Source organism: Hemiscyllium ocellatum, chromosome 21, assembly GCF_020745735.1.
Source record: "Hemiscyllium ocellatum isolate sHemOce1 chromosome 21, sHemOce1.pat.X.cur, whole genome shotgun sequence".
Classification (NCBI taxonomy): Eukaryota; Metazoa; Chordata; class Chondrichthyes; order Orectolobiformes; family Hemiscylliidae; genus Hemiscyllium; species Hemiscyllium ocellatum.
Window position 1 is genome coordinate 48,645,456 of NC_083421.1, and position 15,685 is coordinate 48,661,140.

At 41.2% G+C, this 15,685-nt stretch overlaps 1 protein-coding gene across 5 annotated transcripts in view; it reads left to right on the forward strand.

Annotated features, from left to right (window-relative positions):
* Window positions 1-15,685, forward strand: part of LOC132825862 (ras-specific guanine nucleotide-releasing factor RalGPS1-like) — a 781,992-nt gene that overhangs the window by 210,181 nt on the left and 556,126 nt on the right. For all 5 annotated transcript variants that reach the window (XM_060841441.1, XM_060841437.1, XM_060841440.1 and 2 more), the window contains 3 exons: window positions 5,785-5,868; window positions 6,312-6,401; window positions 9,185-9,277. In XM_060841441.1, coding sequence (XP_060697424.1) covers window positions 5,785-5,868; window positions 6,312-6,401; window positions 9,185-9,277 — 267 coding nt within the window. The remainder of the gene's footprint in view (window positions 1-5,784; window positions 5,869-6,311; window positions 6,402-9,184; window positions 9,278-15,685) is intronic.

Sequence of the window (15,685 nt, forward strand, 5' to 3'; positions counted from 1 at the left end):
TGCTTTGCTTCATTTACAGCATAAATCAATTAAAAATTATGTAACTTTGGCCTTAAATAAAACTTAACAACAAAGAGCCTTCTCACTTGCACCCTCCACTGACTACACGGACATTGTAGAGATTGCAATAAACCTGTGGGATTTCTGGTGTATCCGTTTTGCCAGTTTATCGAGAATGCTGATCCATAAGGTGCTGGTGAAAAGCAAGTTTGCTGATATAAAATTGAGAGGCGTGGACAGTTGGAATTTTTTTTTTCCCAGAATGGAAATTTCAGTTACTGGGGGACATAGCTTTAAAGTGAGTTGGTAAATTGGATACAAAATTGGCTCAGGCATAGAAGACAGAAGGGGGTTGTGAAGGGGTGGTTTCTGACTGAATGTCTGCGACTAGTGGTTTTCCACAAGGTTCAAGGTTGGGACCTGAGTTGTTTGAAATATGTCTAAATGATCTGGATGAAAATGTCTGATTAGTAAGTTTGCAGATGACACAAAAATTGGTGGAGTTATGGACACTGAGGAAGGTTGTCAAACTGAGACCTAAGAGGATGCTTCCTCTTGGTCTGAGACCTCCTGCCTTCCGACGCTGGGGAGGTGGTTTCTGGCCGAGCCAGCCATTTCACTGCGGAGGTGGTGGAGGTTCCAGTGGTGCCTGCATTGCAAAAGAGGGAGAAGGCATTCCAGCCAGTGGTTAGGGATGGTGCATGATGAATGAGACTGACGGCAGAGACTGACGGAATGAAGAATGAAGAGACATGGATATCTCAACATCCCCCAGGGAAGCAGGGGCCAGGATTCTCTCCTCCTGACGGCTAAGGAGATCAATGTTGAGCACCCCTCCACCCTTCCTGCCCTGTGGTGGGTTGTCTTCCCCTGGGATGAGAGATGGAGAGGAACAGAGTGAGCTGACAATGGGTGGCCTGGCTGTTAGTGCTGGTGCAAGAGGAGGGGAAAGCTGGTGAAATGTCCCGAGGCAGTGGGTAGACAGTGCAGAGGGCATGCAGGATGGTGTGGGAGGTTGGTGGCAGGGGCTGGTGGTGACAGCAAGTGAGGGAAGATGTTGCATTAAACAGTGAGAGTGGCAGAGCAGGAGCCTGACTGGGAGCTGGGTGTGGGGTTGCAGACAGAGGAGTGAGAGCAGAGACCTTATGGCACTGTTGGCCATTCCTCCAACTGCAGTGACCACATTTGACCTGGATCTGGGGGGGCATGGACTCCTCCATGAAGAGGATCTCCCTCCTTTGTACCATTAGGACCTCCAAGGCCCTGTTAGAGAAGTGTGGCACCATCCTCCCCTTCCCTGACTTGTTCAGATTCTGCCTGTCAACGAGCAGGACAGCTTTGGAATGCCAGTGCTCATCCGCGTGCACAGTGGCTTGTAATTATGGTGTGGGTGCCAGAAATTCTGGACTTTGGTCAATATCTAGGAAGTGCAATATAATGCACCTGGTAAAATGGGGTAAAATCTGACAGAAGTTATACTAACTGGGTAGGGTAGGTTATAAATGAGCCATGTTTGAGAGGATCTGGTGAGAAATCTTGCTGGGCTTCACAACGAGAGCCCCTCAAAATACCTCTATACAACTTGCACTTAGCTAGAAAAGTATAAAAATCAGACCAGTGTTCTAATTTGCCAGGAACATCTTGTTTGAGACAAGAGACTCTTCTAGTTTGATCCCCTCATGGATTGTCCTCTCCCATTTCGAATCAAAATGACTTTAGACCAGTCCAAAAAAATGCTTGGTGGCAGCTATCTACCCAACCACATGTTGGCAATGCTTGACATTCCATGTTCATATGACATTACAGATTGATAATAAATGCTAATGAAGTATATGCCTGTGAATGAATTTAAGATGTGTTACTAAGAAACCAAAGTACACTAAAAAAATGATCTAGTCTCCTTTATATCAGGCAGATTTAGTCCACTGCTGATTGTTGTCCCCTTCAGGGGTAAGAAATGTTGCATCATCACGTTTGTGCTGAGTTGTCTGGGGCCAAGCTTGCAACTGGTTAGAATTTCTAGGTGAGCAATGAAATTGCTAATGAAATTACTAAACTGGTGGTTTAGTGTTGATCGATGTGGTTTCTGTTGTCCAACACTGACCTGATTACAAGCCTACAAAACCACTTTGTCTTTGTTTCTTGCCAATTCCCTCTGAAAGAATAGCTGACCAAATAGTCTGAATGACGCAGTTCAGTGGCAAGGGCAGCATGGTAGCTCAGTGGCTAGCACTGCTGCCTCACAGTGCCAGGGATCTGGGTTTGTCTCCCCCTTTGCAGTTTGTACATTCTCCCTAGTGTCTACATGGGTTTCCTCCAGGTGCTCCAGTTTCCTCCCACAGTCCAAAGGTGTGCAGTTTAGGTGGATTGGCCATGCTAAATTGCCAACACTGTCCAAGGATGTGCGCTAGGTGGATTAACCATGGTAAATGCAGAGTTATGGGATGGGATGGGATGCCCTTTGGAGGGTCAGTGTGGCCTGCGTCCACACTAGGAGTTGTATGACCCACACTAGAGCTTTCCTAATGGGAGTGGGTGTGAGGTACTGAGACAAATCACTTCTTGCTTAAAGTCTTCAGGTAAAGTAGTTTACATTAGTGATAATTTCTATTTTTACTCAATGTTAAGCATCATGTAAATCTAATTCGTTCGAAACTTGGACAAAAACCTAGAGACGGCCTGTTTGTTTTGTCACAAATTGCCAGCATTTTCTCTTTTGATGTCATATTTTCTCCTCTTGTCCCATATGTCGTGCTGCCATCTTTATTTTGATGTCTTGTCTCATTTGCAACCCAAATTGCTTTAAGGGTGTTGCAAGTGGTGAGAATGTAGGACCGAGCCAGTTTTCCATTTATTACATATTGCTGATTCTTATTAAATAACTGAAACAAGAATTGAGGAAACACAGTGCAAGAAATGAACTTAAATTTGATGGCAGTCATCCAAAGCAGTACCACGATTACCTCATTAGGATTGATATGAGATGCCAAGTCTTAGATGATTATGGCAAGTGGTTAGGATTCATCTTTTATTTTCTCAGAAAGTTAAGCACAGATTGATATGAGATTTTTATAACAAGCAGTTCGAATTCATCTTTTCTTTTCTCAGAAAAGCATTAGACACATTTGAAATAGATCCTTAGGCAAAATAACTTTTTGTAAAGAAAAAACACTGGAAAAATTCTGCAGTTCTTTTTGCCAAATTCTTAAGCCAAAAATAATGGGTTGAATTCTACAAGCCACCCACAAGTTTGAGGTGTAAACTGTGGCGATGTGCCATTGGTCCAGCAACGCCTTCCACACTTTTATGGGAGAATGGGCTTTCTGGTGGGTTACCTAACTGAAGCCCCTAAAGTGTGCTGTAAGCACCCATGAAAAGCCCCACCCTGTCACTGCTCTGCAATTATATATAGCCCCAGTTAGCTCAATTGGCTGGATGGCTGGTTTGTGATGCAGAGTGATATCGGTTCAATTCCCACACCAACTGAGGTTACCATGACGGGCTCACTTTCTCAACTTCTCCTCCCTGTCTGAGGTGTGATGACCCTCAGGCGAAACCAATCTTCTGTCTAATGAGAGAGTAGCCCAATGAGCTTATGAAAGGTGGCTTTAACTTTCTTACAGATATTGGAGGGCTTTTGTAACACAGTTGTAGTGTCCCTGCCTTAGGGACCAGAAAGCCCAGCTTCAAGTCTTGTCTGGTTCAACGTTATGTTAGAACAGATTGCTTCAAGCTATCTATAATAGACAGCGGGGCAAGGCCAGCACCCAACATACAGCCTGGCATCTTTGCTCTCACCTCCCCCAAAAGTTTGCAATGACCAGCCACTTGTAAGAGTAAAGATGTTTCCTTCTTGAAGCTTTCAACACACTCTCATGCATACACTGGGTCCTGTCATCCTGGCCCCAGCAAAGTCCCTAACTCACTTTAATGTCCACAAGCATTGCTAGACTTCATCTTGTCCTATCTGCAGAACCAGAGGTGCCCACCACTTCTAGTTGGCGCTGCCAGTGAGCAGAGCTGTTAATATCTGAACAGCAGCTCCAAGTCAGGACTTCCTTTTGGAGGTGGGCATAAGTTTCACCTCATTCTCATTACAGGACAGAATGGCACAGTGGTCGTGTCCCTACCCTTGGACCAGCACACCTGCTCCAGATGTGTGTAATAACATCTCTGAGCAGTTTGGAAAATAGATTTATAAAAGAAATTAAAAGACGGATGCCCCAAAAAATTCAAGTGTGGCGTAACAAGGGTGGGCTCACTCCCGCTGTCATATGAATGGATATTCTCCTGGATGGATGTTGAATTGTGATCAGAGAAGGAAGCCACAAAAATCAACTGGCAGGCAATGATGAAAGAGTCTGTTGCCAATGTTGGAATTTGAAAGTGTCTGCTCTAGCATGGTATTCTTTGTTAGTGTAGTCAGGAGCTTTTTATATAATCACTTGTCTGTGAAAATAGACAGAATGTTGAGGAGCGTTGTAAAACCATACTTTTAACTTTTTTGTTAAGGCATCTGACCCAGAAGGAATAAGCAATGGTGCAATGTAATGAAACCAAATAAACCAATCAAATTCTAATCTCAGCAGACAGGCACAGTTAAACATTCTTCTGACTGCTGAATGCCTGCTTTAATTGGACCGGTTTGTGGGGGTGAGCCGTGCTGCCAGGTCCCAGATGCACAGCACATTGTTATCCATGGGATAAGCAACATCGCCCAACTCCATCTTTGAATGAGGCTTGCATGAGCAACAACACAAACTGTGATTTATACAGCTAGAAAACCTGTCTCCCTCCTGAATCATTTGCAAATGAGGACTAGCATTACCTCGAGATGAGCAATGAACAAAGGCTTACAGTGAAGTTACTGAACCAACATTCAGTAATCTGGTGGGCAATGACCATGTCCTCCTCAAATATCTCTATTTTGTCATTTACTTTTTCAGGATATTACAAGGAAATGTAGGAAGAGACTGTGGTAACCTCACTGGACTCGTAATCTAGAAGCCCAGGCTAATACCATGGTTGACATGGGTTCCAGTCCTACCCTGGCAGCTGGTGGTATTTAAAGTCAATGAACAAAACTGGAATATGAAGCTAGTCTCAGCAATGGTAATGATGTAGTTGTTACCAATTGCTGTGAAAGCCTGCTAGTTCCTAGGTATCCTTTAGAGAAAGAAATTTGCTGTCTATGTCCAGTCTGGCCTATATGTAGTCACAGCCATATCTGTTATTCTTAAATACCACCTGACATGACGGAACAGACCATTCAGTTCAAGGTCAGTTGAAGATGGCCTACAAACGCAGGCATCCACATTCCATGAAAGAATAAAGGAAAAAAATGCCAAGCAATATAATTTAATTATCTCTCATATAATCGGTTTAATCAAAGGGTTTTCCCACATGCTGATTAATGCAAGGAGAGGCAGTCTCAAGTAAATTGATTGAACATGTCTCCACAGCTTTAAAAAAAAGACAAGTTATAAGAACATTGACATGCTTGTTACCTGTAATGATCATAAATAATAATCAATATATTGATAATAAGCCAAAAGGGCATTCACCAGTCTGGAAATGTTACCTTTGATTTCTTGCACAAGCATGGTCTATAGTGTTTGCATGATTTGCAAATTTTAGTTTTGTCCCAGTTTAGGTAAAATTGACCAAACAATTTCACGATGGTAGTCAACACTGTAATTACAAATTAGTTGTCCTCTTGTTTACCAGAAATACTGATGCAATGTTTAAATCATTATCAATTCTGTGCAATTATTTAATTTCCAGGAGCTGACCAGCTGTGGATGGAATAAAAAAGACAAACATATCCTGGCACCAAATATTGTTGCCTTTACAAGACGGTTTAATCAGGTAAGTTCTGCAGAGTTGTGCATTAATTATGAAATATCAGTTCATTAGTTATAGTTTATTTGCTCTCCCTTTTTGCCTTTAGAAATTAGACAGAAAGCTGAGAGAATCTGGAAGCAGGTCAGACTCCTTGCTTTGTGAACTGATTTCCAATTCACATGTACCCACATGAATTATGTATTTCTATAAATGTATTCATAGAATTCCTACAGTGTGGAGGCAGGCCATTCGGCCCATCAAGTATACACCAACCCTCTGAAGAACATTCCACCCTGACCCACCCCCTATCCTAGCCCTGCATTTCTCATGGCTAAACTATCTAGTTTGCACATCCCCCTGGATACAATGGGAAATTTAGCGTGGCCAATCGTCAACAGAGCTCAATGCAACTCCAATTCACAGTTAGATCCAAATTTCATGGTGAAACTTTCTGCACTCCCCCACAGGTCAGTTTCTGGATTGTTCGAGAGATCCTCACTGCTCAGACTTTGAAAATAAGAGCAGAAATACTGAGCCATTTTATAAAGCTAGCTAAGGTAAGAAATTTGTTGCTGACCTGCTTGGATAATTTAGCATGTTTAAAAGTTATTTCTATTCAAAGTAGCTCTTTGTTATATTGTTCATGTATTTTTCACTCGGATATTTTTATGTATCATACTCCAATTGATTTTCAAATAAAGTCAATGAGGTGCTAGTAAGATAAAATAAAGTGAAATGACATGAAATTGAACATAGAAATAAATGAACTTGACTTCTCAATGAAAACCTCTACCCTTGCCTTTTATTCTGTTACTTTCTCAGCTGCTAAAACATATAAAGCAATGCAGGAGGCAAGTAGTGTATCCTCTTCGACCCCAAATAAAGCTTCTATCCTACATCCTGCCCATTGTTAAAACCACCTGCTTTTACCAAGTCAATATTACCTCATTCCTAACTGTGCTGACAGTCAGAGGGCAGAACTGATTGTAGTGGTTCTGAAGTAGATAGCTGGTAAAATTGTAGAAGTATTGGTAGTGATCTTTTGAGGAATCACTGGAGTCAGTGAGGATTGGAAAATGGGTGATGTAACACCCCTGTTTAAGAAGCAAGGGAGGCAGGAGATATAGGGCAGTTAGCCTGAATTCAGTCATTGGCGAAATTTTAGAGTCCATTATTAAGCATGAGAGTGTGAAGGATGATAAAATAGGGTTGAGTCAGCAAGGCTTAATCGTCAAATCAGTTAGCAATCTTTGAGGAGGTAATGAGCAAGTTAGCCAAAGAAGAACTAATAGATATGACTGTATGGGTTTCCAGAAGGCCACACAGGAGGTTGCTGAATAAGATAAGAGCCCATGGTGTTAGGGGCAAAGTGCTAGCATGGATTGAGGATTAGCTGACTGGCGGAAGGCAGAGACTGGGATAAAGGGGTCTTTTTCAGGATGGCAGCCAGTGACTGGAATTCCTTAAGGGTCTGTGTTGGAATCACAACTATTCATGTTACACATTAACAATCTGGCTGATGGAACTGATGGTATTGTTGCTAATTTTACAGCTGACACACAGATGGAGGGACCAGAAGATTTGAGGAGGTAGGAAGGCTGCAGTAGAATTTGGACACACAAGTGGTGGCAGATGGAGTACTATGTAGGAGAGTATGAGGTTATACACTTTGGCAGGAAGAATAGTGGCATAGACTATTTTCTAATTGGGGAGAGCTTCAGAAATCTGTAACACAAAGGGACTTGGGAGTCCTAGTTTAGGATTCTCAAGGTTAACATGTACTTTCAGTTGGCAGTTAGGAAAGCAAATGTAATGGTGGCATTCATTTCAAGAGGGGGGGGGGAATAGAAGAGCAGAGGTATATTGCTGAGGCTGTATAAAGCTCTGGATCAGACTACATTTGGAGTATTCTGAGCTCCTTATCTAAGGAGCCCTCATTCTGTTTCCTGTCTTGCAAGCAGCGAATTCCAAATCTTCCCTCTTGGTTACAAATCTGATACCTCTGCAATTCCTTCAGTTACTTTGTCCCAGCTTGAACTCTTCAGCCCTCGATATTTGGTGTCCTATTTATCTCTCTATTTACTTTACTTACTACTCTGAAAACCTTTGGCTTCCTTGGTCCTAATCTGCATGTAATCTAAGCGTAATCTTACCAAGACGTAAATTTTAAATTTAAACTTTTTTATTTTGAACGTTTTAAATTTAAGCTTTTCCAACACTCTTCTACATTGCTGTATCTCTCAATCCTGAATGCTTCCTGAAAGCTTAGATATCACACTGGCATCATCTCTGCTGTTGCTCCTTAGTCTTTTTCTCCTCTCTGAAGAATCTAAGATTCGCTATATTAAAAAATTTATATAAATCTATATCGTAGATATTTTTTAACAGGTTGCAATTTTCAAGTCAAATTCCTTTAGTTCTAGAAAAATATAAAACTTTCTGAAACACTTGATTAGAATTTGCCTTGGGGTACAAGTTTGGAAGAAAATACAGAGCTATATAGACCAGCAGGGTTCAAGGCCTAATTTCCATGGCTTTGTAGGGAGTGTCAATTTCACCTGAGCTGGTATACAGGTACAATGCTGGGGTTCATATGCTTAGGTTAGGGTCAGATTCTAACTCACTCCAGCAACACCTCCACAGGAGGGGAATCTGAAAACCAGGTGAATTAAGAGAAACATATTAAGCATCGCGTTCTAACTGTTGTCCATAAGCAGTGCTGGCCAAATATGCTCAAATCAATCAGTTGCAGGAATAAGAGATAATTTGCTGGCTTCACAAGGCTTATGTTTTAAATCGAAATAGAAATATTCCACTTCTCTGCCTGTTTTAAATACCTTACTAAGCTTCAACTAAGAAACAGTGCAGAATGTTTTTAAAAACTTAATGGCGGAACGCACCAAATCCTCATTTTCCCCAGGGGACAGGGACATGGACTTCCCTTGGGTAACAGGAACAGTATCCATCATTTGTATGTAACTTTCCCATTTCTCACACTGTTGTGGCATCGGTTCAGCACAAAACTGTGGGCTGAAGGGCCTGTTCATGTGCAGAATTGTTCTATGAATATCTAGATCAGTCTTTGGGGAAAATAAAATGAAGTCTGGGGCCAAATGATGAATACACGGGTAGCAATTTAATGGATAACTAGGAGTGAGTGTATATGCTTTGTGTTTCCCAAGAGCTCAACATTTTTCCAACAATATCACTTTAAGAGCATTTTGCGTAGAAGCATTGTGTTAAGAGGGTAACCGATTTGAATTGGAGACATCTGATTTATTGATTTTTGATTTGCTGTGAAGATGTTGAAATATTGGATTTATTTTTCTCTACATTCCAGAAATTGCTCGAATTAAACAACCTTCACTCTCTCATGGCTGTGGTCTCGGGTCTTCAAAGTGCACCAATATTCAGGCTCTCAAAAACCTGGGCAGTAAGTTTAATTGTGCTTTTATGTTACTGTCTGCAATGTGCATGAGTCAATCAGAAGTGTGCAAAAATTGGAAAGGTTTTGCTACTGATTGCTCAACTTGTTGTCAAAAGCAGACCATCCCATATATTCTGTCTATTTTACTGCTATGAATCTAACTTATTAGCAAAGTAATTAGCATCAATAAATTACATAGAGCAATTTCCTAAAGAGTGAGAAATGAATACTTAAGTTAGGTGCAGTCAACTTAGCTCTTTAATGATATGTGCTCTTCATACTGTTTCATAGCTCAATGTTCATGTATGTGGGAAAGGCTGGACTCTATTGTTCGGGAAGAAATGGCAGGACATTTAGAAACGTTAAATATAATCAAACTCAATCAAGCCAATATGGTTGTGTGAAAGGGAAATCGTGCTTTATAAATCTGCTGAATTCACTAAGGTTATAACAAGAAGAGTTAATGAGAAGGAACTGATAGATGTTTCCATTTGGCGTTCCAGAAGGCATTTGATAAGGTATCACATAAAAGGTGTTACACAAGGTCAGAGTTCATGAGGTCAGGGGTTATGTATTAGCATGGATTGGCATTGGCTGACTCACAGAAGACAGAATTGGGATTGATGGGTCTTTTTTCAAGTTGGGAAGATAGTGCCACAAAGATCAGTCCTAGGTCCTGAATTATTTACTGTCTCCATTAATGGTTTGAAGGATAGCTAAATATACATAGAACAGTACAGCACAGAACAGGCCCTTCAGCCCACGATGTTGTGCCAACCACTGATCCTTATGTATGCACCCTCAAATTTCTGTGACTATATGCATGCCCAGGAGTCTCTTAAATGTCCCCAATGACCCTGCCTCCACAACCGCTGCTGGCAATGCATTCCATGCTCTCACAACTCTCTGTGTAAAAAAACCCGCCTCTGACATCCCCTCTATACTTTCCTCCAACCAGCTTAAAACTATGACCCCTCGTGTTAGTCACTTCTGCCCTGGGAAATAGTCTCTGGCTATCGACTCTATCTATGCCTCTCATTATCTTGTATACCTCAATTAGGTCCCCTCTTCTCCTCCTTTTCTCCAATGAAAAAAGTCCAAGCTCAGTCAACCTCTCTTCATAAGATAAGCCCTCCATTCCAGGCAGCATCCTAGTAAACCTCCTCTGAACCCTCTCCAAAGCATCCACATCTTTCTTATAATAGGGCGACCAGAACTGGACGCAGTGTTCCAAGTGCGGTCTAACCAAAGTTTTATAGAGCTGCAACAAGATCTCACGACTCTTAAACTCAACCCCCCTGTTAATGAAAGCCAAAACACCATATGCTTTCTCAACAACCCTGTCCAGTTGGGTGGCCATTTTAAGGGATCTATGTACCTGCACCCCAAGATCCCTCTGTTCCTTCACACTGCCAAGAATCCTATCCTTAATCCTGTACTCCGCTTTCAAATTCAACCCTCCAAAATGCATCACTTCGCATTTATTATTTAATGTATTGAAATTTGCTGCTGATGCAAACATAGGTGGGAGGACATCTTTTGAGGAATGTCTGAGTGGATGTAGATAAATTGAGTGAATTGGCAAAACCTTGGCAGGAAGAGATTAATATAGGAGAGTGTGAGACCATGCACTTTCTTAGGAAGATTTAAGAGACAGACTATTTGGTTAAATGGAGAGCAACTCCAAAAATGTACAGTATAGAAGAATCTGAGTATTTTTGTTCATAAAGCTAAAAGAAAATTAATGTGCAATTTTGCCTTATCGTGAATAGCTAAACAGGTTAGGCCTTTTTTCATTGAAACTTGGCAGAATAAGGGGTGATCTTATTGAAATATAAAACATTCTGAGGGGGCTTGACAGGGAGGATGTTGAGAAGATGTTTCCACTTGTGGGGAAATATCAAACCAGGGGATATAGTTACAGATTGAGAGGACAATGATTTAAAACTGAGATGCAAAGGATCTCAAAAGAGTGATGAATGTTTGAAATTCTCTACCCAGAGAATTGTGGAGGCTAAATTGCTGAGAGTATTTGAGATGGAGAGAGAAAGATTATTGAAATATCAGGGAGCTGTGGGCATGAAAGAGGAACTTAGGCTGGGGAAGGTCAATCTTGATCTTATGGAATGGAAGGACAGGTTTGAGGGACTGACTGGGTGCTGCTCCTGTTTCCTGTGCTCATATGATTCACATGCACACTCTAATGGCATCAGCTGCTTTGTACATGATTCATTAGAAAGAGAAGCCCTGACATCTTGGTGAACCACAACATCTGCACAATATGTAACTAGATTGTATAATACAAAGCTCCGATTTTTAAATAAATGGTCACATTTACGCTCCAAGCAATTTATTATGTAAACTGGAACTATGCATGTTCAACAATGTATAAATGACCTCTCCTACAATATAAAAATGAGATGGGTTAGAAAAGACGACTTCTGAGGTCCATGGTTGGTCAGAGGCTAGAGGCTGTTAACGTATTAGACACACATTCCTGTCTCCATGAAATGAGTGCTGTAAATCCTGCATAAGCATATCTGGGAATGTCAGCTAGAAGTGAAATCCAGGCTCCATTCCTAATCTCTGAAATGAATCTGTTAATAATGCCTTATCGATGACCCGCATGAGCTATGACAATGAAGTGTCCCACTCTGATAGTGTCAATTATGCAATTGAATTGAATTTTGTTGCTGTGTTGGAAAGCCTCAATGATTCTGATGTAAGAGTGACAGTGGGCAGGGCAAAGTAGTTATTGATTTATTGATGTGATGACACTTTCATGTGATTTATTATTGCCACACGTACCGAAGTACAGTGAGAAGTATTCTGTTTTGAATACCAGTACAGGCAGATCATACCATTCAAATATCACCAGGTGATGGAACAGAGTGAGGAATACACAGTTATGTCTGCAGAGAAGATACACAAAAAGCAAAATCAACATTAGATTTGTAATTTGAGAGATCCATTCAGAAGTCTAATAACAGACTGCTGAGAACCATGACCAGTTCTTTCCAGAGAACACAGGCTAAACATTGGGATTGCTGATTTTGACACCAACAATGTAGTAATGGCAAGTTTTTGTAATTCATTGCAATGGCTAGAGCACAAATTGAAAAGGTTTCCATATGTGCTGTTATTAAGTAACTTATCAAGTCAGTATTCATTTGAGTATTAGCTAAGGTGCAAAGATCAAATCATTTTTTTCTTACTACTTTTATTTTCATATTTAAACATGTAATATAAGTATTTTGAAGCATGTATTTGGCTCCAAACACTGAATCACAAACTGTTGCTGGAATATGTAGCAGAAAGAGTGCCTGAGCAGGAACTCTGTCCAAAATTAAGACAGAAACCATTTGTAAATCTCCCTCTGCAAGATTGCCATTTTACTGGTAAGCTATAACTTAACTTGTGATAAGTTTACATCCCATTGTATACGCGTTGTCATAGAGTCGTTGAGATGTCCAGCACAGAAGTAGACCCTTTGGTCCAACTCGTCCATGCCGACCAGCTATCCTAAATTAATCTAGTCCCATTTGCCGGCATTTGACCCATACCCTCCCAGTTCGTGGACACCTCCACATACTTTTTAAATGTTGTAATTGTACTCACCTCCACCACTTCCTCTGGCAGCTCATTCCATACACGCACCACCCTCTACATGAAAAAGTTGTCACCTAGAAAGGGGATGAAACGTTTGCAAGAAAAACTCCCAGCTCGGCTAACAGAACCACAACAACCATCCACTTTGGCTGTTTGCTGCTTTCATACATTTAGCCAAATTTCCAATTGGGGCATCATTTTTTCTACTCACTTACCCCCAACCCACTTTTGTGAAAAGTGGTTGTAGGGCGTTTGAAAGTGGCATCACATGGTCGACATATTTATATATAAGGGGGTTTGTTCCACAGCACCATCCAAACTCAGAACCTGTAAGGCCTATTAGGACAAGGATAGCTGAATGGGAACACCAGCATCCTAGTATGGAATTGTATCACCATTCCTTTGCTCTCACTGGGCTAATATTCTGGAACTCGAGAGTGTAGTGCTGGAAAAGCACAGCAGATCAGGCAGCATCTGCGGAGCAGGAAAATCAACATTTTGGACATAAGCCCTTCATCAGGAAGGGCTGATGAAGGGCTTATGCCTGAAATGTTGAGTCTCCTGCTCCTTAAATGCTACCTGACCTGCTGTGCTTTTTTAACACCACACTCTTGACTCTGATCTCCAGCATCTGCAGTCCTCACTTTCTCCTAATATTCTTGGAACTGCCTTCCTAACAGCGGTGTTCATGTACCTACTCCTCTAGGATTGCAAAATGATCCAAGAAGGTAGAACAAATAGCTTTTATCATCACGTATGTTCAAATGAGTGCATGAAAAATTTGTAATGTTGCTGCTTTGGCACCATCTTAGGTAAAGAGTACCTAGGTACAGATACTTCACCTGTTTGTTATAGAATAGAAAGAGTTTTTAAAAAGTCTCGCTCAGGAATGTAAAGTTTTAAAATGTACGTGAATTCCTCCAAACTCCAGAATATGAAAGAAGTATCTTTTAAAATATACTCAAGTTATAGTCCTTTTCACGGAGTCGGTGCCTGCAAGGCTTCAGAACCCGTGGCCTCACTGGCTTCTCACGTTGGTCTCTGGCCCACAATTTGCCTCCAGGGCTCATCTCCCAGGCCGGCCTGGACTCTGACTGCCTCCATGCACTGGCCTCTGTCCTGGACTGTCCTCTCGCGCTGGCATAGTCTCCAACCCGTCTCCCACACTGGGCTGGACTCTCACTCGCACCTGTTCTCCGTTCCCACTGGGTCAGCTAAGAAGTTAAAGATTGGGGTGGGGGAAGAAGAGCTACAGGAAAGAAAAAAGGAAAAGGAAATGTTTTTGTTAGCTCTCGAATAAGCAAGAATGTTGTCAAATACATTCAGGAAAAGGAGAAATAATGTAATTAGATCAGACTCTCTTATCTTCTGTTGCTTTTTTACTCAATCTACATATGTCCTTGGAATATCATTTTCTCTCCCCTCTGGTATAACCCTTTCTGAAAGCCACTGTAATACGTTTGAAAGAGACTTCCCATAAAAATTACATTTTTCTCTTTTGTATTCAAGCCTTCTCTCACCATGTTTGCCATGTTTCAAACACCTATGCACCCACCTGAAATACATTAGCAATAATTATCATAGAATCCCTACTGTGCAGTTAGAGGCCATTTGGCCCATCCAGTCTGCACTGACCAAGAGATAGAAACCCTTCAAACTAATGATTTATAATACGGATTGACTTTGGGAAATCAAATATTTCTGAGTTTGCATTTGTTCAGTAGTGCAAGTGTTTAGTTCAGTCGATTGCCATGCTGTCAACAACTCTACCAGCATAACAGCTTTAGAATTGTAAGGTTCTGGCCTTTTCAACTAGAAAAGTATTCCAATGGAAATAATTTTCTGAGATCATTCTGTTTCAGTTCAAACTTGGCTGTTATGCTCACACGTGAAGAATATCTCTTTGCATGAGACTTTGGAGATTTCAGACATTTGTCAAACCAAATCCCAAAACTAATCAGAGGAGGGGTTGATTAGCCAAAAAAAGGTTGGCACTGGTATTGCAAGCAACTTGCAACCCCATTATGCCTCCTGTCTGAAAGGTCTTTTGGGAAATTTGGATGAGAAATGGTTCCCCATTGCCTCTTGGTTTAGTCTAGCCCTTGTATCTGTAACTGGTGATATATTTGCAGTGTAATAATTCTCATTTAATGGATTACATCCTGGGATTGTGACAAAGCATTTCAATGTCCCATCTGCACACTACAGCGAGCCAATCCTGGCAGCTGCTGGAAGCTTCTATTTCTCTCAGGACGTGAATGGACTACTTTTCTCTGAACAACTGGACTTGCACTTTATTGACTGTAAAAGCGCTTTGGGGTATTCTGACATTATGAAATGTGCCATAGAAATGCAAACCTTTGTTTATTTTCTAACTGGCTTTTAGCAGCCCAAAAAATTGAAATTCATTGAATTTAGTTATAGTTTTTGTACATTGTTTGAACGTGGGGTACAGTTGCAACATTTGAAAGACATTGAGGCAGGTAGGTGAATAGGAAAGGTTTAGAGGGATAATGGGCTAAATGCAGGCAAATGGGACTCGTTCTGTTGCGAGTACTTGGTCCAGCACATGCAAGTTGGACCGAAGGGTCTGTTTCTGTGCTGTATGACTCTATGGCACATCTCTTGATTGTTGGTCTAAACCAACAGAAAAATCAGATTGTTGGTGGAGTGGACTTGTAGCAAATTAACGACAATTGTATTTGTGCTTTGCTTCTGCAGTTTTGAGCCTATGCAGGAACATCCAGTTGTTTCCTTACAAAATGCCTTATTTAGATAGACATTTGCTAACTGGGGGCACTTAGC